Below are 26,168 nucleotides of genomic sequence, written 5' to 3' on the forward strand. Positions count from 1 at the left end.
GATTTTCTTATCCCAGGCATAGATAACCTTAGCCGTATTTGGCACAACTTTTTTGAATTTGTGGTTATCAATGCTATTTAACTTTATACTTGTTTGGCTTTCTGCCTATTTTGATCTGAGGTCACTGAATCTTTCTATTGATGAAACACGGGCCTAGCGTATAAACTATAAGCTTGGTACCTTTGATAACTATTAGCATGTCAAAATGTACTATTGTATTGTTTTTTTGTGTATTTCTCTGTCCTGAATGTTTAGTGGGAGATATTATGGAAATAATTGTGCAAATCGTGATACAAGGATTAAATTTGGAATAAAGAATGACTAAATGATACTTAAAAAAAATTAGCTGCTATAATTTTGTTTCCATTTCTTCAAAATGGCCCGCTCATTTTGCATATGGCGTCATATCCAATTGGAAACATTTCGCAAATCATTTGAAAGCTGTGTTTAGGGTATAAACCAATGTTAATTTTGAATTACAGCTCCTAAAGTAAAATAAAACAATACATAAAGAAGAAAAAAAGTGACTTCCGCTTCCAAAATGGCGACAAAAACGTTGAAAATGTCAATTTTTATCTTTTCCATCAACTTAATAAAAGATATCACTAACTTTATTAAGTTCAAATGCCTAGTTTGATTAGAAAGACAGGTTGCTTATCTTATAATTATCTGACATTGTCAATACACCAACTCGTACAAGGAAGGCAAACACGGTAGCATTTCTAGTTACCAACACAGCTGGATTTCTTACATCCGCATTTCAAAAGTTCCTGAAACGAGGATGCAACCACAGCTCAAGAAGTCCGTTTTTAGCTCACCTGGCCCACTGGGCCAAGTGAGCTTTTCTCCTCACTTGGTCCGACGTCGTTGTCGTCGTCCGTCGTCGTTAACTTTTACAAAAATCTTCTCTGAAACTACTGGGCCAATTAAACCAAACTTGGCCACAATCATCATTGGGGGACCCGGCAAACCCATCAAGATGGCCACTTTGGCTAAAATTAGAACATGGAGGGTAAAATGCTGATTTTTGCTTATAACTCTGAAACCAAAACATTTAGAGCAAATCTGACACGTGGTAAAATTGTTTACCAAGTCAAGATCTATCTGCCCTGAAATTTTCAGATTAATTGAACAACCGGTTGTTGGATTGCTGCCCCTGAATTGATAATTTTATGGAAATTTTGCCGTTTTTGGTTATTATCTTGCATATTATTATAGATAGAGATTAATTGTAAACAGCAATAATGTTCAGCAAAGTAAGATCTACAAATAAGTCAACAATACCAAAATTGACAGTTGACCCCTTTATGAGTTGTTGCCCTTTCTAGTCAATTTTTAACAATTTCATAAATTTGGTAAATTTTTATAAATTTTTACAAAATAATTTCCTGTTACTAATGGGCCAAGTTTATTATAGATAGAGATAATTGGAAGTAGCAAGAACGTTCAGTAAAGTAAGAACTTCAAACACATCCCCATCACCAAAACACAATTTTGTCATGAATCCATCTGTGTCCTCTGTTTAATATGCACATAGACCAAGGTGAGCGACACAGGCTCTTAAGAGCCTCTAGTTTGTTTCCAAATGCCAGTGTTCATGACTTACGACCTGTCTAATGCGCCAAAAATGTCCACATTGATATGCATCTCTTATGATGTGCTCCGGAAGAGAACCACTGGTAGGCGGAATAGTATCATAAGGCCACTGCTTCCTCATTCAAATCGTGCCTCGTTGATAGCAAATGTTGATGTTGCAATACATGATGCAAACAAATGCTTCTATGATGGCCCTGTCTGTCTTTATACTAAACGAACGTCTTTATTCCTTCAAAAATCTATCAAAAATTTCTGGGATTTAATACTTCTGTTCAAAGTGACATCTTGGGGCAAGAGTAGTTTGTTTTCCATAGCTAAAGAAATCTTCCAAGTCAAACCGTCTACTTTGACAAGAAATGAAAGTATAGAAAGGAAATCGCAATCACTTCAGGTTATCGAGCTTTGTTTCTGAAAAAGACGTTTCCAGTTTCATTTTACTGCTATAGTAGGAAGTTGTTCTTTTTTATCTGGTTATAAAAAGCAGAATCTCCTTTGTTTTGCATTTGCTTTAAAATATCTTCGTATTGTTTGGACAAAAAACATGTCTTACCTGCTTTTGAATCAACAATTTCCTTTAAAGAATTAAGTTTCTACAAATTTGGTGACTCTTCTAGAAATGAATTTCCAACTTTGGGTGCGGAAATTTCTCTTTGCATTGAAAACTCATTGGTGGCCTTCTGCTGTTATCTACTCTTTGGTCGAGTTGTTGTCTCTTTGGCACAAACAAACAAACAAATATGTTATTGCTAATCAAAGCGCCCACAAGGAGCAGAACAATCAACATTAATTATATACTAATGATTACAAGTGATTCAATATGATTAAGACACAATATTACAAAAAAAAAAAAGACAAGCAGAAGAATACAACAAGCACAGTGTTGATAATATAACTAGGTAAAGAAGGGGTTCACTGGGTATTACTATATCTATATGTCATTTAAGAAAACTTTCCTATTAGAGGATAAATTTAATTTCTAAACCACTAAAATTTTAAACCGTTGTTTTATTTCATTTTAAAAGTTGAGACGAATATTTGAAAGTTTGTGGCACTGAAGACGAAAACGAATTTCATCCTCAACATCAGTACCACACAATTTACAGATAAGTTCTGACACTGTCAGATTTTTGTATCTTCCCCTCTCAATCTAATCGTGAGCAGCACTGATACGGACATTTCTTTATTTAAAATTTCCCTGCAAAAGGTAATTTTTCTAAGCAAAATCTGCTTTTAAAAATTCTATAAGTTCTTAGCTTGTTCCCATAGAGTTTATTGCCTCCGAAATCATTATTAAGCTCAGTTTGCCATATTAAATCATATTTTTATTGCATCTTTTTGCATAAATAGTTTGGGTTTTTTTTCTTTGTCTTTAAATTAAGTGCATAATTTTTATTGTTGTTAAAGTATTTAATTAAAGTTTGAATACTTGTATACCAGCTCTTTTTCTGCTCATCATGTAGAGACTTTGAGATGTTGAACGCCTCTTTTAATAATACATCATCAGATTTTTTAAACGAATATAGTATTTAAACATATTTAATAAAAACCTCCAAAAATAGAGGATATCTGCCCAGTTCACCCATAACTGCAATATTTGTTGCTTTTCACTTACACATTATTATTTTCAATTTTATTCCAAACTCGTTCATCATTTCAGAAAGCCTTTCAAGCTTTTCGAAGAAATCCTATTTTGTTTTCGTAGAGTCTTTATGATATCGTTCATCTGTTGTAGAATGACTCAAACCACTAGAACTTTCAAATTCATCTACCAGTCTACTGACTTCTGATCAAGATACCATCCATCAATTGTGATATTAGAAAACGTACTTCAAATGGACTGTTTGGAAAGTCTGAATCATGAAATGAGCGTACTACTGAAAGCACAAGAAGTTCTTTATTCATAATTTAATACTCGAAATTAAGCTGTTGTCAAAATGACTCTCTTTCCTTACACCAGTCTATCAAATCATAGACGTGACAGATGACAGAGTCAACACCTTAATTTATGCGTTTACATTTTCATAAGCTGACAATTTAAGCAAAACATATGCAGTTGTCTGATGCATGGGTCTAGTCTAGGTACATTTGACATACATGAAAACAATCTGCCATTCTTGGTGTTGCAATATCGACTTCAGTGAGGACACATATCCATCCACTATCACGCAATATATCACACAGAATTTAAAATCAAGCCATTTCCATGTACAATCCACCAAACATGACGATACATTTATTTTACACGGGCCGTACATATCTGACCATTCTCACTTAATTTTCTAAGACAATACCAAAAATTGGTTGGTCTCCAGTATAAATAATTGCTGTTTGCCCTGGATTTAGAAAGTTAACCATTTTTTCCACCTGATCCATCGAATGTTTCATCATTGCAACTGAAGGGGCTTGTTTTCAAACAGTGGCATCATAGAAGTTACACTTACTTGAACATTAGAGTTCTTTAGAGGAATGATAGTACGACCAAGATATGTTTACCAAATCTGAATCCTCGTCTGTTAGAAAAACTACGATTTACGTCAGTGTGCCCTCGAAGCAAATCTCTCTTTATGTCTACAAATAGTTTGCGCATGCGCAAAATTTTCATACGCATGTGAATCAAAACCTTTGAAAATGCTATCAAACCAATTCTTAATATCATTAAAAATTAAAAAGCACTAAGTATATGGTAAATAGTTCAAATATTTTTGTGTGAAATTTGTAACATTTTCACTCATGCTCAAACCCTACACATGTCAAATATTCATTTCTGGTATAAACGTCTCATCTAAGGAAGATAGCTACCAAACCTGATAATATTTTCTAATGAAGGTAAAAGATTTTTTCCCAAGCAAAATAAGTATTCAAACTGGAAAAAAACAGCATTTTACAAAAAGGCCGTGGCTGTCTTGAAAAAAATGTAGTTTTTTCATGGCCAGTAGTTATTTTCTTAAAAACTATATAATAATGATGTTTCGTGCTGATTTTCATGCTTGTATCATCATTTGCACAATTCTCTCGATTTTGCTTGCTAAATATATTCCACTACTTCTTGCATTTGTGTGTACTGTAGTCCTGTCATGTAATGTTGTCATTTGAGTGATGCATTAAACTTTACCATAAAAGCAAGAGGTTTGACTAGCCTCAAAACCAGGTTCAACCCATCATTTTGTTCTTTAAATGTCCTGTACCAAGACTGTACCAAAATGGCAGTTATTATTTTAAAGTTTGTTTTTGTGTGTGTTACTTTGTAGCTTAGTTTATGTTGTTTCGTTGTTTTTCTCTTATAGTAGAGTTGTTTCCCTTGGTTTCCTCTTATAGTAGAGTTGTTTCCCTTGGTTTCCTCTTATAGTAGAGTTGTTTCCCTTGGTTTCCTCTTATAGTAGAGTTGTTTCCCTTGTTTTCCTCTTATAGTAGAGCTGTTTCCCTTGTTTTCCTCTTATAGTAGAGCTGTTTCCCTTGTTTTCCTCTTACAGTAGAGCTGTTTCCCTTGTTTTCCTCTTATAGTAGAGCTGTTTCCCTTGTTTTCCTCTTATAGAAGAGTTGTTTCCCTTGGTTTCCTCTTATAGTAGAGTTGTTTCCCTTGTTTTCCTCTTATAGTAGAGCTGTTTCCCTTGTTTTCCTCTTATAGTAGAGCTGTTTCCCTTGGTTTCCCCTTGTTTTCCTCTTATAGTAGATTTGTTTCCCTTGTTTTCCTCTTATTAGTAGACTTGTTTCCCTTGTTTTCCTCTTATAGTAGAGTTGTTTCCCTTGTTTTCCTCTTATAGTAGAGTTGTTTCCCTTGTTTTCCTCTTATAGTAGAGTTGTTTCCCTTGGTTTCCTCTTATAGTAGAGTTGTTTCCCTTGTTTTCCTCTTATAGTAGAGTTGTTTCCCTTGTTTTCCTCTTATAGTAGAGTTGTTTCCCTTGTTTTCCTCTTATAGTAGAGTTGTTTCCCTTGTTTTCCTCTTATAGTAGAGTTGTTTCCCTTGGTTTTCTCTTATAGTAGAGCTGTTTCCCTTGGTTTCCCCTTGTTTTCCTCTTATAGTAGATTTGTTTCCCTTGTTTTCCTCTTATAGTAGAGTTGTTTCCCTTGGTTTCCTCTTATAGTAGAGTTGTTTCCCTTGTTTTCCTCTTATAGTAGAGTTGTTTCCCTTGTTTTCCTCTTATAGTTGATTTGTTTCACTTGGTTTTAGTTTGTAACACGAATTTATTTTCTCTCAATCGATTCATGACTTGCGAACAGCGGTATACTACTGTTGCTTTTATAAAAAGCCTGAAACATTTCGCTAACTCGAATCATTCAGTCGTTATATGCAGGTTCTCTTAAATTGATTTTTTCAGCCCGAAGGTACAGCTAATGGAAAATCATCAATAAATCATACCCTGAATTAGCTCAGGACACCAACCAACATCCGGAATTCCAGAAGCTGAACTGATGCGTGCACGGCATCTGTACATCAACTTATTGTCTTTAAGTTCAAACAGAACCGAACTCATCTTTTCTTTTAAATGTGAAGTAATCACAAATCAAATAGTACCAAACGTTACCATTAATACCCGTTAATCCTTGCAAGAAATTCTTTTGTTATTCGTATTTATATGTTTTTGTGCCCCGCCGTAGTTGAGTTGGCATTCAGTTTATCCCTTGTCCGTCGATCCGTACGTCCGTACTTCCCCTCCATACGTCCCACAATTGGTTTCTAACTCAACCAAATGTTATGAAACTTACACACACTGCTTATTATCATAAAAAACATACAAATTTGAATTTTTGTGGTTTCACTTTTATCATTCTAGAGTTATGTCCCTTTACAAATGGAAATGTTCTCTAACTTTAGTGAGCCTCAACCAAATGTTATGAAACTTATAAAAATGCTCATTACCTCAATACTCAGATCAAGTACAAACTTGGGTAGCGTCACTCTCTTAGAGTTCTTGAGTTACAGATGTCCCTTTACAATGTTATTTGCAAGCGGGGCATCATCTTGTGTCCTATTACGCATTCCACATTTATTAATAATTAAGCTAGGAGTTCAATATTTATGATTAAATTTCAATTGTGTTGATTTCTATAATATGAGATGTCGATACAACGTCAGACATTTGAGACTTGGCAATCTTTTCGTGTGCATCAATGTTTCAAAATGTGTTATCAAGTCTCGCCACCGAATACCAAAATGGTGCCTAGTAAAGTAGTTCTGCGTCGCGATGTCAACGCTGTTAAGGAGTTTAGGTAAGATATTCAATGTAACATTCTCTACCTTCCCCATTTTTTAATCAAACTTGTAGTTCGATATTTACGTTACTAAAATCCCTTTTTTGTAATGGAAAAAATGCTATATTTCATAATCATAGTTGAATAAGTTTTCAGCCTCGTACAAAAATGCATGTTTTAAATCGACTTGTGATTCATGATTAGTTCTATTAGGAAACTAAATATTCAAAGGCCTAAGGCAACAACCATTTGATTTTCTGAGGGGGGGGGGGGGGGGCTATGGTTTTTTTTTCTGTGCAAACTTTTTTTTTCGTCTTCGGCGAAGAACAATCTATTTTTTTTTAGCGACAAACCGAAGACAATTTTTTTCTTTCAATTTTAGCATTACATATAGTTGCAGCTGAGGGTGAAACATACAATTTTTTTTACTCAGGGTCCAAAACAAATTATTTTTTTCACCAAAACCTGGAAACAAACTTTTTTTTCCAAAAAAAAAACCATAGCCCTCCCCCAGAAAATCAAATGGTTGCTGCCTAATACTCACCTTAAATAATGCAAATAGAGATTTATATATTTTAGTTTTTTTATTTTATCCTACAACAGGAATTTAGAAAATGTATGATAAAATTGGATCCCATGAAATCACATTCACAATTCTGTTTCTTTGCCATTTCGTTCTAACCAATTAAACGTCTTTATGACGTCACCATGTTTATATTGCACTAATCCGGTTCGTCCTTTAGAGTTAAACAGACATGTCTCACATGAACAATTCTGTATTTTTGAATTTGGATTGAAATCAATTAATCTAGGAGACATAATTTCACATAGACTACAACACGTACAACTTTTCTGACCTTTCGACAAAGGCCGAGGCGTAACGTCGCACATACCTGGTAACCCAGGGTCCATAGAATTATTGATCGAAGAATCCAGTTCCTCGGGATCAAAAACTGGTACTCGATTCAATTCTTTTGCACTATTATTTGGGTTAACTGGTATCCTACGAGGCAGTGTGCTGAAACGTGTTTCTTTACACTCGCTCACTTGAATCAGTTTGCAAGTTCCAACATACATTGACTTGGACTTTCGGATATTTGATGGTTTTGGATTGCGGATGTGTATTTCAGTATCGTCTTTAACTGTGATTGGTTCCTCGCTTGATGAATCTGATGTAGAAGTATACCCCGGAAGCATGAATCGACTGTTGAATGATGAACACAAACTTTTTGGACAAGAACTAGCAGATAGAACACGCCGTTGGTGTTGCCTCATTGTGGCTGAAAATAAAACACGTGACTTTTAAATCATAGTTCAATACGAACCTGTCCTATTTTTTTATCATTTTTCCATGTTGTTCATACTACCTCGTTTATTGAAATGAAAAGCAAGGGTGGTAGACAGATACACTGGTATTAAAGAGATAATAGTAACTGCAATTACGATTATCCCAATATGGCGACGGTAGATATAGGTAAAATCTTTACACTAATTTTTCTTAAATGTAGCATGCTTTTGTCAATAGTTACTCAGCTGCAAGGTTTATCTATACCAGTACATCATATTTGAATCGTAAAGGTGCACTGGATTAGTCTAAGCGCTTTGAAAATTGCCGTCGAAAAATTCGGGATGATAATCGTAACTCGGAAAAAAAGATAATCGTAATTATGGTATTTAAAAATGGAAAGATAATCGTAACTGGAAAGTGTTTTATTGATATTGACACTTAAAACATATATCTAATAGCATATAATGAAGTTATGTCGATGAATTATTTACGAAACGTTCCAACATCTTATGACATTTCTTTTTATGCATATATTATTAACAGTTCTTAGGAAAACAGCTACATATGTGTATTAATTTATGTTTTTTGATTGAGTTAAGTCTGCCAATTGATATTTTAACGTGTGTTTTTCTATGTTGTGATGTTATGCTATTGTTTTTTTACACTAGTAATTTTGGGGCCCTTTATAGCTTGTTGTTCGGTGTGAGCCAAGGCTCCATGTTGAAGGCCGTACATTGACCTATAATGGTTTACCTTTTTATAAATTGTTATTTGGATAGAGAGTTGCATGTCTCATTGGCGCTCACACCACATCTTCCTATATCTACATACTAGTATATCATAAAATTCAGTTTTTTTAATAAATAATGCCGTTAGTTTTCTCGTCTAAAGTGTTTTACATTGTCATTTCGGAGCCTTTTATAGCTGTCTATGCCGTATGGGCTTTGCTCATTGTTGAAGGCCGTACGGTGACCTATTTTTGTTAATATCTGAGTCATGTTGGTCTCTTGTGGAAAGTTGTCTCGTTGTTAATCATACCATATTTTTTTGGCATTTTAGCTACTTCATGACTGTCACTGAAATTTCGATATCTCAGAAAATAACTATAAACAACACAAATTTAATTTTGAATTATAACAATATGACATCCTTTAAACATTTAATGCTATATAAGAATAGAGAAAGGTTGGGATTTTTTGTGTATTATGAAATTAAGTAACGTGGAGTTCTTTGACAAATATGGATTTGTGTTCTCTTATAGTTTGGCCAAAAGCCCGAAAATGAAGAATTGAAGTTGATGTGGCTTTAAATTGTCTTACAAGGAATACTTATTCAAAGAATGACTGCAAAGTGGAGAATAAAATAACGCATATTCCGCAATATTAGAAACAAACTAATTCAAAAATTCATAAATACTCGGTATATGAAAAGTATGATGCATACATATGCATGGAAGATATTGTAGAGACAAATATTGAAGGTACTAAACAAGGAACATTTTTGTATTTGCATACTTGCCATACAATAAGTTATTTTCTATTAAATGAAAACAAAAATTAGCCTAACCTAATTGTCATGTATTTTTCTGAAGCACAAAATAATTGTTGTAAAATCTATAAAAATCTTAATAATTAAAAAAGTTCCGACTGTGATGATGTACATGTTATGCCTTCTCATGTAATTTATCAATATACATATTTGTGTGTGTTTTTTTCAGTCCGTCAAGTGCTTCGTATTAAGACTATAGGTAAGGCTAAAAAAAACAAAAAACAAAAGTAACTATAAACAAAAGTAACAATAAACAAAAGTAACAATAAACAATAGTAACAATAAACTGTAACTATTTAGATCCTTTACCATCCACACTGTTTAAAGAAACGTCCTAAAATACATGGGTATTTGATCAAAACATTTGAAGTAAATTTTTAAAATCATATATTATATCAGTATAAAATAGAAAAAAGGGAATCAAAGGGGGAAAAATGGACGGCTATATTTATTGAATTATAAGGAAAAGGGAAATATGAACACTCATATCTACCGATAAAGGTATCAACTGTTAAATCCGATAATGCAGTTATAAAGTTATTGACGGAAACATTTGTTCATTTCGCGCAGAATTTTAATATAAACGTGATATTGGAGGCAAAACATATATATGACATATGAAAATGTGGTATACGTGACTTTCATTTTGAGCAATGAATTGAAAGGATTGCACTTTTGGGATATGGGATATAGCTAATCCCCCCTCCCCCTCCCCCTAAAAAAAACAAACAAAAACGGACTTAAACGCGCACACAACATTGAAACTTTGAAAAAAATCAAAATATCTACTTACCACAATAGCTGTCTCGACAGCTGCTTCATTTTCCGTATCTTTAACAGGTACATGTATATATCAAAAGGTTCACCAGCTAATAGAAATTTATTATAGGATATGCATGTCACTTGATGATCGCTGTATAACATCTCTTATATTATGTGATACCTCGAAAGCTTTTGATAGGGTATGGCATAGAGTCACTTGATGATCGCTGTATAACATCTCTTATATTATGTGATACCTCGAAAGCTTTTGATAGGGTATGGCATAGTGGCCTCTTAATAAAACTAAAAGCGTATGGTATTGATGGAAATCTGTATAAATGGTTTGAAAGTTATATTTCAAATAGAAAACAAAGCGTTTTCGTTTCAAATGCCTATTCGCCTTTTGATAATACTAATGCAGGAGTTCCGCAAGGCTCTGTATTAGGTCCCCTACTATTTCTTATTTATGTAAATGACATAGCTGATAATTTGACAAGTCTAACTCGATTGTTTGCTGATGATACATCTCTTTCTTATTTCAGCAATAACCCTTACACTATAGAGGATGTCTTAAACAGCGATTTAGAACAAATTTCAGTATGGTCTAAAGATTGGCTTATTAACTTTAACCCTAATAAGACAAAGGCTATGATATTCTCCTGCCATACTTCACCAGATGATATTGAAATAGAATCTCAAAACCAATTAGTAGAATTTGTCTCCTGTCATAAACACTTAGGGATTACTTTTGATTCCAATGATAAATTCCATACACATATAGAAAATATTTTAAAGTGTGCAAGCACGAGATTAAATGTTCTTAAAAAATTGAAATATGTATTGAATAGAAATTATCTTGCTCGTATATATTTAACTTTTATAAGACCCGTTACGGAATATGCATGTGAGTTATGGGATGGTTGTACTCAACAAGAAGCCGACAATTTAGAACATGTTCAGTTAGAAGCAGGGAGGTTAGTAACTGGGTTGCCCGTGTTTGCTAGTCGGGAAGCTATATATTTTGAAACTGGCTGGCAATTGCTTGTGAACAGAAGAAAATCCAGAATGCTCAATATGTTCTATTCTATACATAATGAGACTGCCCCTGATTATCTCTGTGATTTAATGCCCCCGCTTGTTGGTCAAGTATCTAACTACGATTTGCGAAACAGTAATAATTATGTAGTACACGGTTATAGACTAGACATAACTAGAAAATCCTTTTTCCCATCCACTACTTTTGAATGGAATAGCCTTCCCCCCGACATACGTACGTCCAAAACATAAATATTTTTAAACAAAAGATGAAGTCCAAATTGATACAGCCACCTTCCTATTTTAGTTGTGGGGATAGAAAATTAATATCATTCATACACGTTTGAGAAATATGTGCAGTTCTTTAAATTCAGATTTACATCGTGTTAATATTAAACCCAGTCCCGCATGCAGCTGTGGCCACCCTGTTGAGGATAGTATACACTATTTTTTTACAGTGCGCTCTTCACAACGAAGCCAGAGAAATACTGTTTTCAAAATTAGAAAGTTATGCTATATCCATTGAGCTTCTTTTAGCTGGTGACGGTGACCTTTCTTTTCAGCAAAACAAAGACATTTTGAGTCCGTACAATCTTATATCAGAATAACACAAAGATTTAAAGCAGTCAATTAACATTCTAAATTTCTACTTTACAACCTTTCACTTCAGTCTAGTTGTTTCATTATTATTCCTTATTATATTGTATTTTTTTTTCTTTTTTCTTTTTATTTCTAATTTTTTTTTGAAGTATGTATTACATGCATTACTACTATGTTGTGTTTTTTTTTCGCCATTATCTAATGTACTTTGTGTTTATATTTATATTGGGAGAGGACGTCTCTAATGTTGTTATAACTTGTGTCCAATCCCTTTTGCTACTTTTGCAAGTAAAATATGTTTAAACTAAAAGGTTATGCATATTGTTGTCAGTTATAAATAGATATACAAGTTGAAATGATAGGACTCTTTTTTTTACTGGGAACTCACTTTAGTCCCATGACTGTATATATATATATAGGTAAATTTGTCCTAGATATTAACCTGTAAGTTTCTTCATTTATTTTTATATGCGTTTATGTCATCGTTAAACTTGACATTTGCATTTTTAACACACAAAATACCATTGAAATGCTGAAAGACACATTTATTATGTTTCAGTTACTATTATCCGATAAAGAAAATTACGATTATCAAAGAAGAAAAATACCATAGAGTTACGATTATCATACCGTATTTTTAAACGGCAATTTTCAAAGCGCTCAGACGATTCCAGTGCACCGTTACGATTCAAATATGATGTAATGGTATAGATAAACCTTGCAGCTGAGTAACTATTGACAAAAGCATGCTACATTTAAGAAAAATGAGTGTAAAGATTTTACCTATATCTACCGTCGCCATATTGGGATAATCGTAATTGCAGTTACTATTATCTCTTTAATACCAGTGAGATACAAGACTTGTTGATTATTTCTGAAGTAGTATTAATACCTTATTTGATATAATCGTGGTATATATACATATGGCTAAATAATTTTTAATCAGGGGACATTGAGAAATTGAAGGAAATATATAATTTGAATATTCGAAAATTGCTTCATTATATCATGGTAAAGTTTTGTTTTATGCCTTTTCTTTCTTTCTTGTTGTTTGTCTTTCTTTCGCGTATGTTTTTAATTGGTTGCCTTCCCCAGCCTTTTTGTATATTCTTCGTTAGAGATCTTTAAACTGGTAGACCTAGTCATTGCAGCAACACATACATGTGTATGTCCATCATATGGTAATAACTGGTATCAACTTCGATTGATGAAAACCGACATTACTATATATTTGAAATCGCTACATAGTTGGAAATTAATTTATTGGCATAATTTACACTGTATAAAAAAAGGAGATGTATGATAACAATTGATCACCACAGACCAACAAACTGAAGATGCAAGCAACTATAATTATATTTTGCAGGAAAAAAAAGCATTTAGTTTTGAAACTTTACAGAATAAATATGAATAATTAGTAAAACTCACATGGCGGTGCTTCAGACGGCATAAAATGTGTTGGTTTGACGATATCTTCGTCATTAACACCTGGTATCCATGTTCCTCTGGGAACCGGTCTTGTGGACTGATTTTTCTGTAAAATCTTATTTGCTTTTCGGGATCTGTAAGGTGCTTTTCCGTATGGAATCGGCACATGCGAAGCTTTATTTAAATCTTGAACAGCACTGTCACTAGAAGTTCGTTTCAAGTCAACCACTTTTCGTAACTACAAGTATAAAAATTAATAAAACAAATCTATTGAATTAGTTATAAAGAAAATACATTTACATATGACGAAATCTTTTTATTCACAAATATTTTAATAGATTTTATTGGATTATTGATGATTTGCTGAAATACAACAAAATGTCTGTCTAGAATTTATAGTCCCGTGTACATTATACAACAATGTCCACAACAGTGCAAAAAAAAAGGAACTTGCAGAATTGTTTAATTTAATTTATAAACAGAAATAGAAACACATGTGTATTGGACGAAACAGACACAGTGATATTGTTTGCCTTAAATAAGTGGAGAATAAAGGCTTTTCCTCCTGGAGTAGAATCCCAATTTGAAAAAAAATGGCTTAAAATTATTCCCAAAAAGGACAACTTTTTTTCCCAAACAGTACAGTCTCAGAAGTGATTGTGCATGAATACGAACTGGAAAACACTCATTTATACATTTTTCATGCTTAAAATGACTATATGTGCAGATTTGAGAGTCTATTTATGTATCATCACTGACAAAAAGGGGTCTTATTTCGAAGCAGGGTTTGACTCTTGAAAGAGGTTTGTAAATTGAAGTTTCAGTCAAATTCATGGTTTATTTTAAATTTCCCAATTTGATGAAAATTACGCATATTTTCCCAATAAAAAAGGGTAGAGGTAGTTTTGAAAAAAGCCAACAATATCACTGAGACATTTTAGACTCAAAAAGGAACAAAAAGCTGATGATAGTAAATTTCGTCTTGTGAATCTTAAAATGATATATTTCTCATGTTTCTAACTGTTGGGATATTAAAATCTAAAGATTAAAAGCACATAAATATTTGACTGACACGTTAAAGTTATATAGGAATTATATTTGCGTGCATGCAGATTTACTCTTTGTTCGATTTTTTTGTTTTTGTTTTTTTGCAATAGACAATTAAGCAACTAAGGCATATTGAGCATGCACTTGTCTTAGACAAAACAATCCGGTATAAACAATGTTGTTCTGGAAAGGTATCCCTAAATTTCTATTGGAGATAGACCATGATTTTTTCAACGGTACATTATACCTTACTCTATACTACTACTGGATTTGATAAGTGTTGCTCAGAGACTGAGTTCAAACGATGCAACTAATTTAAGCACAGTACATCGAGATTAATTTTGACAACAATAATTTACAAAGAACAGCACTAAAAATCCTTCAAAACTAGAGGAGATATAAAACCTTTCTCAGAAATAACTAAATAAATACGTTATCATATTCCACGGGAGTATGGAGAAAGAACAAGACTTGGTGTAATTTTGACAAAAAAAAACCAAACTCTTAGGGAATAGAAATCTTTATTATAGTTGTAAGGGAGAAAAACCATCGCAATTAGATATCAAAGACATTGCTATCTCCATTTTTTTTCAAAAGTGGAGTTATATAAGGTTTATAGATAACTTAACAGCTGAAATATCCTGAAATCGTTTAAAAAACTGTTTTATCCCTAGCAGAATCACGAGAAAAAAAATTGCGAAAAGAGAGGCATGATAAAGATCTCATTGAAAAGCCGGTTTCTTAACGCACACTTTTTATCGAAAGTATGCTTAAAAGTACAGTTGTCATGTTTCCGAACAGTTCCCTCCAAAATATATGATTATCGACTTACTCTGTTAAAACATGCTTTTGGAGACTCCATATTAGTTTCAGTCCAAGCGTCCATAATATGTTTACAATCACTTCTACATAACTGGTATCTGTAAAAAAAAATGTTTAAAGGGAGTAAACTCTTTAAAAATCAGCTCTACGTTTTCTTGCATTTCTGTTGTCTAGGAGACATATTGAAACCGAGACCACTCATCAGCGAATATTTGCAAGTCAAAATATTTCTAGTTCTCCTTCGACAGCAGAACTTCTTAAATAAATATGTTCGTATTCAGGATAACTGTATGTTCAACTTAACTGTCCATACATATCATAGAAAACAAAAACTCATTTGTATTTTGAATTAGAAATTTCGAATGACTGAGCTGCGTCGGATAGGAAGTAGAACTTGTGCAACTTGTTGAAGACCGTACGGTAACCTAAAGTTGTTAATTTCCGTGTAATTTGGTCTCTTGTGGAGAGTTGTCTCATTGGCAATCATTCTACATCATCCTTTTTAAAAAAATATACTGAAATTGAACTGAGATTTCTCGTCTCGAAATCAGTTAGAAGATGAATTGATATTCATTTGCAGAAGGTCGAGTTCTTTACGACGCAGCACAGTCCTGTATAGTATAGTGAGCATGCGTAAACGTCTTTATTGACAATTTGTATATTTGATACCATATATACTTGTGAATCTACTCCGATCTAGTTTATTGTAAGACGAAACATTCCAATCTCCAAAACTACGGCTCAAATAAGATGACGATTGAAAACTGCATATGGAGTTCATTGTGAGGTCATGCCTGTACTGCTCATTCATATACATGTTTAAGATGCACTTAATTGACTACCGTACTTTATCTCTAATATAAATATTAGTTTGTGAAATATTTTCTCTTTTTATGAATAATGTAAACAACATTTTGAATTTTTAAATGTTTTATTTAATGTCCAATTAAAATTTTAAAATTGAATACCTTTACATTTATTTCTTCACAAATCTGAATAAACTACAATAAGATATTTTTATAACGAGTTCATGTTTACATTTCGAATTAGTTTAATCTAAAATCTTAAAAAATTTAAATTCTTACTAATTAAGCAGGTGCTTTTAAGTTTAGAATTTCAATTGTTAAATTGCGTCCGAATCAATTAGTTTTTATTAATTTATTGTTAAATTCTTGTGATCGTGAAACTAGTGTCAAGCCTTCATAAATTAAATCGATCAATTGGCAAAAAGGCGTCCAGTGACAAGTATTTCATTCAAAATTAGAGTTTGCATGTTTAACACTATATATATATATTCGAATGATAAGTTGTGTCTAAATTTAGTTTTTATCACGATTGTCAAAATAATTGTGATCATTGTGAAAAGCTTTCAAAATTTAATTCGATCGATGGTAAATTAGCGTCTACTGACAAATATCGCATGCACTTTTCAAATAACACTATAAATTTGAGTGTTTAGTCGCCTCCAAAATAAGTTTTTATGACGAATGTGTCTAAATATATCGGTGATCGTGCAAAGCCTGGGACAGTGGTGTAACAACAAATATAAGAAATTAACAAACTATAAAAACAGTAGAAAAAGACTTACATCGTTTATCGAAATTTTCTTAAGATGGGTCCTAAGAAGTTCGTAGGACGGAAACTAGGATTAAGTAAATGCAACCAATACAGACCATATTTGTTTTAAAAATAACCATTCTAGATATATCCTAAAGTTAATACTATCCTAATACCATCTTTAGACACCTAAATTGGTATCCTAAAGTTAGAACAATTACTAAGATTTTCCGAAATTGCAACAGGCTTGATAAACCCACTTAGGACTTAAGATATGCCCTAACTTGATCTTAGGACACGTCCTAATCCCAAGACTGCTTCGATAAACACATCCCAGATCAATACAATGTAGAAAAAAATCAAACATAAACAAACACAGATCGGATGTGGTAGTGTACTTGTCCATCCATAACAACAAAAATGACACTATAATTACAGATATGAGAGTATTCGTAGTTACTGAAAGCTAGTTCAAGGCCAACAACGACAAATTCAAAAGTCATGTATATATATATTTTAAAATATCAATCAATACACATAAAACACACAATGGATTTAGATTAAAAATGTCAGAAATAGTCAGAGAAATACACAAAACTAGTTTTAAACGGGAAAGTTCCAACGTTACAGTCCTCATGCATGCATGTCCCTCTGAAAGGCCTCATTATTTAACTCAGAGCCTACCAGTCTTCCCCCTACTTCTTTATTAAAACAGAGTACACATGCATGTCTTTTGTGGTTGTACCTTGCAGATGGTTGCTGTGGTATCAGTTATGACCAGAAGATCCATCAACACACTCAATACACTTAATTTATGTATGCCAACTTTGATTTATACTATATACCATGCACGTATTATCTAGAATTGTACAAAATAATTGTGTTAATCTAAATAATACAAAAGTTTAACGCAATTACTCTTTTAAATCCATACATATTTTTCGAAGGACAATTTTTCAAAACCTTTGTTTCTATAAAAGGGAGGATAATCTAATGTATTTTACAATAGATTTCAATGATATTCTTAAACGCAGTGCAGAAATATGAATGTAAAACCATAGATGTAATACATGTCCTTTATAATTGGGGTTCAACCTTTTATATAATATGACCTATTATATAATAGTATCTAAGACTATTCACTTTAAATTATATAGATGAAATAGAAGTTATATTTAAGCGTTTGTATACAACATGTTCCACGAGTCTTATGTAGATGATTCGCCCGTCTAGCGTACCAGATCAAAAGCTTTCGATGAGGTTTTTGTTTTGTTTTTTAGTACTTCCCGATCTCACATTTAATATACTTAATTCTTTAAATGAGTGAAACGAGATGATGGTAGGGGTTGTTTATATTTTAACAGATTCTGTTTTTTTCTAAAAAAAATCTCTGATACCTTTAATAGGTTTTGTCAACATTTGCGAGCATAGAGACCTTAAAACATACTAGTAGTTCATTCTTTTTTTTTAAGTACATGTGGTGGTCCTTGATATATCTGTTGTATTTATCAAAAAAGTACATTTTCTTTTTATTAAGGAATTTAAGAAACAGTTGAAAAGAAAAGGATGCTGGCAACAACAAAAAACCCTTTTATAGTATAAGAACTAACCTAAAAAAATGAATGTAAGAAAAATGAAATATCACAAAATAGTCATGCAATCGAAACTTTTATGTTGGAAATTTGAGTCTAAATTTCATTATTATAGAGATTTTTCATTGACAACAAATTTCATTGTTTTCACGTTTTCAAATTTCAAATATCTTTTTGTTTCTATTTTTGAACTTGTATTCTTTTTGTCATCGGCTGTAGCATCGTATCTTTAAAGAATAATTCTGAAACATGTAAGATATGTAATGCAATTGGCAGCTGTTCATGTATCGTTAACGCCTAAACATTTCGAATTTTGAAATGGCATTGAGTTTGTAAAATATTTAAATATTATAATCCAAGAATAACATTTTTTAGTTTCAAATTTTTAGTTTGTGAAATTTTGATTTATCAGGTATATCACTGTCAAAGTTTTGAAAAGGCAGTAGGAAAATTGATTTTTTTAAATTTTAAAGTTTTAAGCAAAGTATAGAGGCAACATTATTTTTCTCACAAAATATAGAAATTTAAAAAAAAATCAGAACTATTCAGAAATTCTTCACCTGACGGACATTTGTAATTGACAATTTATCATTACTGCACCTGAAATTTTTGAATATTCGATAGCCCAAAAACATTTTAAAAGTGCCTCCTCGGCAGCTAAAAATACCCAGTAAAACAATTGAATTTCCTTTTCATACCATTATTATGTATGCAACTAAAAGGGATGCATTAACTATTGAAAATAAAATTAGGGTCTATACCTGGCGTTATGAATATGTTTCCTTGGTGAGGAATTTTTATCTCCATCTTTCTCCATGTTCAAAAGTAACATTATGTCAAAATCTTTACTTTTATAAGCTCCACAATTGAAATGTATTTGACCATTTAATTACAACTGCCCCGTCACGTAAATCAATCAAAAATGAAATGTATCGCTGATTATAAACTGATTACAGGTAAGAACGTCTCAATACACATCACGGTGGTATTTAATTTTTAATTTCTTTATCCATTGTTGATTTACGATATTCATTTCAAACTCTCGGACTGAAATTTAAAATAATATAAGAGAAAAGTATTCCTCATCAATAAATTCAAAATTATATTAGATTACCAAATTAAATTTGTTATTATGATGTAAAATGATGAATTTCGTTATATATATGCTATAAAGGTAGAAAATAAGTGCCAATAATTAAGCCTAATTGAAGGTTAACCCCCTCCAAAGGTTAATTTCATTTGTAAAGCATTACATAGAACGACGTTTATGTATTCTCTAAATTCACGAAGTGTTGCCCAATAATAACTTGAATATTGTTAGGTTAGATTTGGTATGTTATTGTGACGAACTTACTTAAATTGTTTTAATTTGATTTTTTTTTATGTTAATTGTTATTGGAGAACTTTTTAATTCTTTCATATGTGAACCTGAAATGAATGAAAATAGTTGTTTAAGCACTGCAGTATATTGAGAAATAATTTTAAAGGAAATATAAGTTAACATGCAGAATCAGTCGTAATGCAACATGCTCAAGAATAAATAAGAAGTCCCACACATAAATCTTGAAAGCAACCCAAGGATAAAAATACATTGACGTAATTTTTGATAATGGAAATAATTTTTATTATTATCATGTTTACAAGTTAGACTTAATTTTCTACAAATTCAAATATCAAGGTTAATATAAATAATTTTTCAGTAATGATCGAAAGAGGTACAAATCATCACTTAATTAGAAAAATCCTGACTCAAACTAGACAACACCCAAATCAAACAAACAGGGGCTGTATAAATTAAACCTCTGAAGTTAAGGAATCTAGGAGTACTAGTTTTTCGTTTGACATGTAGAAAAGTCCGTCTACTCAGAAGTAGCTTTATACATGCGGGCCTAGTACTTTAATTGCTGTTATTTATCTCAGAGTAACAGCGAGACCTTCAACACATGAGAAACGTTTACATCTTGCGATAAGTTCAAGATGGTCGCTAGTGCCGGTTTCAGTGGTGTCGGCAGCACTAAAGTGTTTTAAAAGCGCTTAAATGTATTTATGCAACATGCACCTACAAGGATCAGTACATTTTCATAATTATCTTCTGATCCTATTTTCTTTATTCCTCCTAAATGTTTAGACACTCTGTTATGACGCGGTATGTTGTGGACTGCTCCTAAATCTTTAGAGAGTCTGTTATGACGCGGTATGTTGTGGACTGCTCCTAAATGTTTAGACACTCTGTTATGACTCGGTATGTTGTGGACTGCTCCTAAATGTTTAGACACTCTGTTATGACGCGGTATGTTGTGGACTGCTCCTAAATGTTTAGACACTCTGTTATGACGCGGTATGTTGTGGACTGCTCCTAAATGTTTAGACACTCTGTTATGACGCGGTATGTTGTGGACTGCTCCTAAATGTTTAGACACTCTGTTATGACGCGGTATGTTGTGGACTGCTCCTAAATGTTTAGACACTCTGTTATGACGCGGTATGTTGTGGACTGCTCTTAAATGTTTAGACACTCTGTTATGACGCGGTATGTTGTGGACTCCTCCTAAATGTTTAGACACTCTGTTATGACGCGGTATGTTGTGGACTGTTTGTTCTTCTACTCTTAGCCTTGATGTTCATGATATTTTCATCATTCCGCTCATATCCACAGTCTTATGAAGACGAAACGCGCGTCTGGCGCTTAAATTATAATCCTGGTACCTTTGATAACTACACAGCTACTTTTGCATAGGTACTATTTCTGTACCCAAAATCTGTAGTACTGGAAATCTACTTTTAATATTCAGTACTATTTTGTTACTTTAAAATTATTGTAATATTTATGTACCTGTATTTTACAGTACTTGATTTGAACTTAAAATTTAAGAACCACACATTATTGGTTACACCGTTACATTTTCAGCATTTTGAAAGTTTGTCTATTTCAAATTTCAGTTATAATATTCAAACATGGAATATTGTGATCACTATTGGTATTATTTCTGTACCAAAAAAATGTTGTACAAATCAAGTACTGTAAATTACAGGTCCTTGAATATTACAATATATCTTAAGTAATAAAATAGAAATAAACATTAAAAGTAAATTTCCAGTACTACACATTTTCAGTACAGACATACTGGTACCTATGCAAAAGTATTGATGTATTTACACCACTGGGTCGATGACACTGCTGGTGTACGTTTCGTCCCCGAGGGTATCACCAGCTCAATAGTCAGCACTTCGATGTTGACATGAATATCATTTATATGGTAATTTTTGAAAATTTCCTGTTTACAAAACTTTGAATTTCTCGAAAAAATAAGGATTTTTTTTTTATCCCAAGAAGAGATTACCTCAGCCGAATTTTGCACAACTATTTTGAATTTTGGGTCCTCAATGCCGTTCAACTTTGTACTTGTGGCTTTATAACTTTTTAGATCTGAGAGTCACTGATGAGTTTTATGAAGACGAAACGCGCGTCTGGCGTATTATATTTCAATCCTTTGATACCTATATTCTACCTTCCACCCCCAAAAAAACCCGAACCCCTTAAAAACATATAAACAACAGAAAGCAAGCACTCAAAATAAATAAATACTTTCATAAATTGTGACGTGGGTGAAGAGTTGTCTCATTGGCACCAATGCCACATCTTCTGATATCTAAATACCGTTGGTAGTTCAATTAAACATAATTTGCACTCATCTACATGCTTATTCTAGTTCAAGTGTCTTATTTAAGTGTCCGATGTTAATATAATAGGAATAGTTGTGCACATAACAACCACACGAACACATAATTAAACAAGTGTGTTTACATCAACGCCTGTGTCATCCATGACAATTAAATCCCTTTATATATCAATTCATATTTAAAGACATTAACATTTATATACAGGACTTTAAAGAATATATATGCAAATCAATTTTGACATTTGGAACATAACTGTTTGATTTTAAACAAAATCAGTTATTTAATTTATAATTGATATTCATTTACAGAAGACGAATTTCACCGATGTAATGGAGCTGTCATCCCAATTTTGTAATATTTTGATAATATATTGTTCTATTTATTTTTCTCTTTGGCCGGTATTTTATGAGTATTAAATATATTATATATGACTTCATATACAAAGACATCAACACTTTAGTGGTACTATTTTAGTATGCATATTAATTTTTAATTTTGAAATTCGGAACAATACTGTTTGATTTTAAAAAACAAATTCAATTATTAAATGAGGGGCTTAAAGTGGGGTATCTGCACGGAAGATCGCGAAAAAAATTGCCATTTCACGATGAACGAACAATTGAAAATTTCTTGCACGTTGATCTTTTTACCGATTTCACGAAACACGGTGAATAACGAACCTTTTTCACGGCTGCACGTGAAATAAAAATGGCAAAACACGTTGCACGAAAATAACACTTTACCACCCTCTTGAAAAATGGTTGATGTTCAAATCAATTTCATCGATGAAATAGACCTGTCAACCCAATTATGTAATATTTTGAAATATTTTGTTCTATTTGTTTCCCCTTTAGCTGGGCTTTTATGAGAATGTCTTACTTCGTTTTGTTGTGCGTTTAAATATTTAAATCAAATTAGATTTAATAGTTAAACCTTCTCAACTATACGTTTGTAAATTTAATGTATATGTAAAATTGCATATAATCATTATTAAACACACAAAAAATCCATGGCGTATGCATAACACTGTTGTTTAATTTTTATTTATGTTTTGGATTTATATATATATATGAGAATGTGGATGAGTGTCCCTCATTTCTGTATACTTTAATTTTTTTCGGCTATTATGTCCTAATCATTATATGTTTTGTCCAAAATTCTCTTTTTTATATATATATATATGTATTATCACCCCGTTATTATCTAATAAGATTATTCTTTACTCTTTTAGTCCATTTTTCTTCATTCTTTATATTTTTCTCCCATTCACTGAATTTCTCTATTTTGTAAATCCTTATCTAGATCAATATTTGACATTCTGTTCTGCAACCGGAAGTACAACACGAAGATCTGGATGGGATAAACAGAATAGTGAATAGTAAACCAGTACTACAGAGAAATGAACAAAATAAACGAGAAATAGAGAAAAATAGGACAAGATGATAAAGAATGGTGAATAATGGTGCTAAGATATAATAGAAATATTGAGGACCAGAGTAAATTTACCTTAAAATATAAAGAGCACAGAAATGAAGGATTCCTCCTCTTTCCAGACTACAAAAGTGTCCGACAAATAACCCAAAATTAAAAGTCATTAAATAGTTTGCAAAGGTACCAGGATTATAATTTAGTACGACAGACGCGCGGTTCGTCTACATAAGACTCATCAGTGACGCTCATATCAAAATATTATTAAAAAGAGAACTTTGAATAGAAACATGTTTTTCTTACCTTGTTATGTGTTTTGTACTATAAAATAAAATAAATAAAATATCAATTATAGGTTGTAAATGTTTTTAATCCAAGATTTATTGTTAATAGTGATTTATGTATGACCAGACTAATGTTTTGTTTTTGAACATATGCATGGATTAGTTATAATCCGATTATATATCTTGATTTACTATGTAGGTGAAATTAATATAAACTGTGCCTTATATAGGTCAAGTAAATAAATATGTAACTGTGGTCAAATTACTATAGCTTAATGCAAGCATGCTAAAATAGAGGAGGAATAAACAAATAATAATCTTTTATTCGTAAGCAATACAGCTTATAGAATATAAATATTACAAATATTCAATTACATCAGTGAAATATATTTACATTTAAACAATTAGACAAAAAATCATATAAGTAGGTATACCCATATAACAGTACAACAGAGTATGATAAAACATAACACATATTTAGCATTTATAATGATTAAATTAAATACGTGCCTTCTCGGCCAGAAATAAAAACTTCCCTAAATTGTTAAGTTCCTTTACATTATGAACAGATAGCAGTTGTATGAGTTTAAAATTAGAAGGTTTTCTCCAATAATAAGGTTTGATAAATTTCTTTCGAAGTTCATTATACTTTTCACAAACTAAAATAAAATGATATTCATCCTCAATTACTTGTTTATCACACATATTACAAAGTCTATGATGTCTCTCGATATTATAAAATCGACCAGTTTCTATATTCAAACAGTGAGCAGATATGCGATATTTACAAATAAATGGTTTATAAATATAATTTACAGCATGATCTAAATAAAATTGTAACATGTTGGGGTCAAATACATATCTATACAACATACATTTTGGCGAGTCTTCAAAAAATGAGTTCATTTCACTATGAAAGCTACCCTTTACTCTATCTTTGAATTCACTTAAAAACAAATCCACATTTTTTACACCCTGATATAACCAAATATCCTGGAACCCATATAGAATGAAATTCAAAACAGTGTGGCTGTGGCCATTGATTGACACATTAAATTCATTCATTGACTGGGACAATTTACGTGAACGTTTGTCTGTAACGACCACTGTTCACGACGTACCTACGATAGACATTTAAACTGTGGGTCACCAAGGTTTCTTAACGCTTTTAATTATATAATAATTCGAAAAATTAATCAGAAATAACCTTTATGTTTTGATTTATATAATTGATATAAATCAAAACATCGTGTTATTTCTGATTAATTTTTTCGAATTACTTTATTAAGGTGTTGAGAACCTTTGGTGACCCCATAGTTTAAGTGTCTTTAAAAAGTACACAGTGAGCAATGGTCGTTACATACAAACGTTCACCTAAATTGTCCCAGTCAATGGATGAATTTAATGTGTCAATCAATGGCCACAACCACACTGTTTTGAATTTCATTCTATGTATAATATGTCTCTAATTCGACAGGCCCAGTTATATTTGTCGTTTGGTTTTTTATTACATCTCTCGAGCATTTCTTCATAACAACATTTAAGAATACAGTTATCAGTACATAATAGCTTTAACCAATATTTTAACATTCGACAATATCTTTCTATAAACATAGGGTATCGTCCCAACTCACAATAAACCATATAATTAACAGTAGATGCTTTCACCTTTAATATACGTTTTAAGAATTTCATTTGAACTTGTTCGATATCATCACATTTGTGATTTCCCCAAACTTCACAACTATAATTCAAAATACTTGCTACATACGTGTCAAACAATGACAGCATAGTTTCAAAATTAAAACAGTCATCCTGCAATTTACTATACAGGCTAAATAATGCTTTACGACCTTGGTTTGCTAATGATTTTTTAGTGTATGTAAAATAACCATTATTACTATACTATATATAAAAATATTAATTTTCGCGAACCATTTAGGTCACGGAAATTCCAAAATATGGCATCAGTAAGGAGAGTTGTGCAAATAATGTGAATACACAGAACCCCCATCCAAATTATCTTTAGCTGAAAGTATTCATCATTTTCTATTTTATATGTACTAACAACATTCCATTTTTCTATAATTTCGATTAAAATATTCCAAAATCTGAGTTAAAAAAAGTCAAATGCCCAAAATAAACATTGTCTGATTGGTTGAAGTACTGTGGCGTCAATGATAAGCATAGCAAGCCTCGATGTAAAGCACACGCTTCACATGAATAAGGAGAGTTTACAAATAATGTGAATACACATGTAGATCCTCCATCCTATTTATATTTTGCTGAAAATGTTGCAATGTTCATCAT

General features: G+C 32.0%; 1 protein-coding gene across 2 annotated transcripts; it reads right to left on the reverse strand.

Annotated features, from left to right (window-relative positions):
* Window positions 1-7,323: 7,323 nt before the first annotated feature.
* On the reverse strand, window positions 7,324-19,464 carry LOC139501317 (uncharacterized). Of its 2 annotated transcripts, none has more exons than XM_071290351.1 (4): window positions 19,227-19,464; window positions 15,327-15,414; window positions 13,448-13,685; window positions 7,324-8,066 (listed from the first exon to the last, which is right to left on the reverse strand). In XM_071290351.1, exons 1-4 carry the CDS (start codon window positions 19,295-19,297, stop codon window positions 7,435-7,437), a joined length of 1,029 nt encoding a protein of 342 aa, XP_071146452.1. In that variant the 5' UTR covers window positions 19,298-19,464; the 3' UTR covers window positions 7,324-7,434. The 2 variants fall into 2 exon arrangements, with proteins under 2 accessions (XP_071146452.1, XP_071146453.1); XM_071290352.1 differs by lacking the exon at window positions 19,227-19,464 and adding an exon at window positions 16,905-17,204.
* Between the last annotated feature and the right edge of the window lie 6,704 nt (window positions 19,465-26,168).

This window comes from Mytilus edulis, chromosome 13, assembly GCF_963676685.1.
Source record: "Mytilus edulis chromosome 13, xbMytEdul2.2, whole genome shotgun sequence".
Lineage (NCBI taxonomy): Eukaryota > Metazoa > Mollusca > Bivalvia > Mytilida > Mytilidae > Mytilus > Mytilus edulis.